Below are 2090 nucleotides of genomic sequence, written 5' to 3' on the forward strand. Positions count from 1 at the left end.
CAATATTTAAAGAACAATGGAGGTATCCGAGTTTTTCAAATAAAAGGTTGCAACATCTTTAATAATGAAAAGCATTCGGCAACTTAAATATGGGAGTCACTACCAGTTTACCCATAATATTATTTGTGGTAAAATTCCAGTCGTTGTCTAAGTTTTAGTCCAACTCTTTAGTTTCAACCATCTCTTTCTTCATCCAGGACAGCACAAGATGACTGAAGAAACTGACACAACAACTTACGATTACTACAGCGGCTCAGAACCATGCCAAAAAGCTGATGTCAAAAAATCTGCATCTCTGTTCCTGCCACCACTTTACTCCTTGGTGCTGATATTTGGGCTGGTGGGCAATGTGCTAGTTGTACTGATCCTGATAAAATACAAGAGGCTGAGAAGTATGACTGACATCTATTTGCTGAATCTGGCAATTTCTGATTTGCTTTTTATTCTTTCCCTGCCATTTTGGGCTTACTATACAGCACATGAGTGGGATTTTGGAAACGCAATGTGTAAAATTCTTTCAGGGGTCTATTATACTGGCTTCTACAGTGGAATCTTTTTCATAATATTTTTGACACTAGATAGATATCTGGCAATTGTCCATGCAGTGTTCGCTTTAAAAGCAAGGACCGTTGCCCATGGCATCTTCACAAGTGTTTTCATTTGGGTTGTTGCAATATTAATCTCTCTTCCAGGGGTAATATTTCACAGTGTTCAAAAGGAAAAGGATCACTGGACCTGCAGCTCTCATTATCCATCAGGTTACGAAACACAATGGAAGCAATTCCTGATTTTAAAGATGAACATCCTGGGACTTGTAATTCCACTGGTCATTATGATCTTCTGCTACACAGAAATTATAAAGACGTTACTGAGATGTAGGAATGAGAAAAAACATAAGGCAGTCAGACTTATTTTTATAATAATGATTGTTTATTTTATTTTCTGGGCACCATTCAACATTGTTGCTCTCATATACACTTTTCAAGCTTCATTTTCCTTGGATAATTGTGAGAACAGCAATCAGCTGGAGATAGCACTTCAAGTAACAGAATCAATTGCAATGATTCACTGTTGTATCAACCCCGTGATCTATGCCTTCGTTGGTGAAAAGTTTAGAAAATATCTTTATACCTTTTTCCAAAAACACATTGCAATCTACCTCTGCAAATTTTGTCCAGTTCTTCATGGTGATAAATTAGAACGGGTTAGCTCCACATACACCGCATCCACTGCAGAGCATGACATCTCCATTGGTTTGTAAAGTGCATTAGAAAAGGAGACAGTAAAAGTTTCATTGTCCTTTTTACTTAAAAGATTGTGCAATTAAACAAAAATTTTATATTCATCGCATTAAGACCTGGACAGTTACCAATCACAGTAGTTAAATTTTTGGTGACATTACAGTATTTCTCATTCTTCTTATAAGGAATACTTGAAATCCCACAGGAAAATTCAAATACTACTGTTTAGAAGTATCCAGGATAACATGGCACTCAATGTAGTATGATTTTGCACTTTAAACTTGGGTTCTGGCCAAAGAACAATTTCCTCAGGAAATATAATGCAGAAGATGACTTGAAGAGTGCAGGGAACAAAGCCTGTCTTCTCTCAAAATGCATTTGCATATATGTAAAACCACAAGAAAAACTTTAGGAGGAAGGCATCCATGAGAGGGTGTTATAGCCATTTACATGGGGCGCAATGCACCTTTTTACTTCAATATTCAACATTAATGGAATTTTACAGGAAAAAATATTTGCAGCAAAATCATAAAAGGTTCTAAACTTCCCATGAATTTTAATGTTTTTTCATAATATAATCAACTGCCTATCTGATGTGGGGAGGGTTTATTTACAATTACACTGCTACATTGTTTTTCTACAGGATTTGAAGAGCTGTTAAATCTTCATAAAAAAAGAGATTTTGATAAACAGGGAAGTAATAGATTGTTTACACTTCTGTTGAGGGATATGACTGATCTTCTGTTAATTGTGTTAAAGAAGGGTACAGTCAGTGACTGTCTCTTTAAAATAATCCTTTCCCTTTGACTACTGTATTCAATTATTTTGACTTCAATTTTATATATTCAT

At 35.5% G+C, this 2090-nt stretch overlaps 1 protein-coding gene across 1 annotated transcript; it reads left to right on the forward strand.

The window, feature by feature from the left end:
- The first annotated feature begins 208 nt into the window (after positions 1–208).
- LOC137162043 (C-C chemokine receptor type 5-like) lies at positions 209–1297 on the forward strand. Its single transcript, XM_067561611.1, has one exon. The coding sequence runs from the start codon at positions 209–211 to the stop codon at positions 1259–1261; it is 1053 nt and encodes a 350-aa protein (XP_067417712.1). The 3' UTR covers positions 1262–1297.
- The last annotated feature ends 793 nt before the right edge of the window (positions 1298–2090 follow it).

The sequence above is a fragment of the Emydura macquarii genome, unplaced genomic scaffold (genome assembly GCF_026122565.2).
Source record: "Emydura macquarii macquarii isolate MOO-44397 ecotype Brisbane River unplaced genomic scaffold, CSIRO-AGI_Emac_v2 contig_2422, whole genome shotgun sequence".
Taxonomy (NCBI): domain Eukaryota; kingdom Metazoa; phylum Chordata; order Testudines; family Chelidae; genus Emydura; species Emydura macquarii.

What these genes read in the sequence shown, in the direction of transcription:
- LOC137162043 (XM_067561611.1), top strand. Translation starts at nt 209, where the DNA reads ATGACTGAAGAAACTGACACAACAACTTACGATTACTACAGCGGCTCA.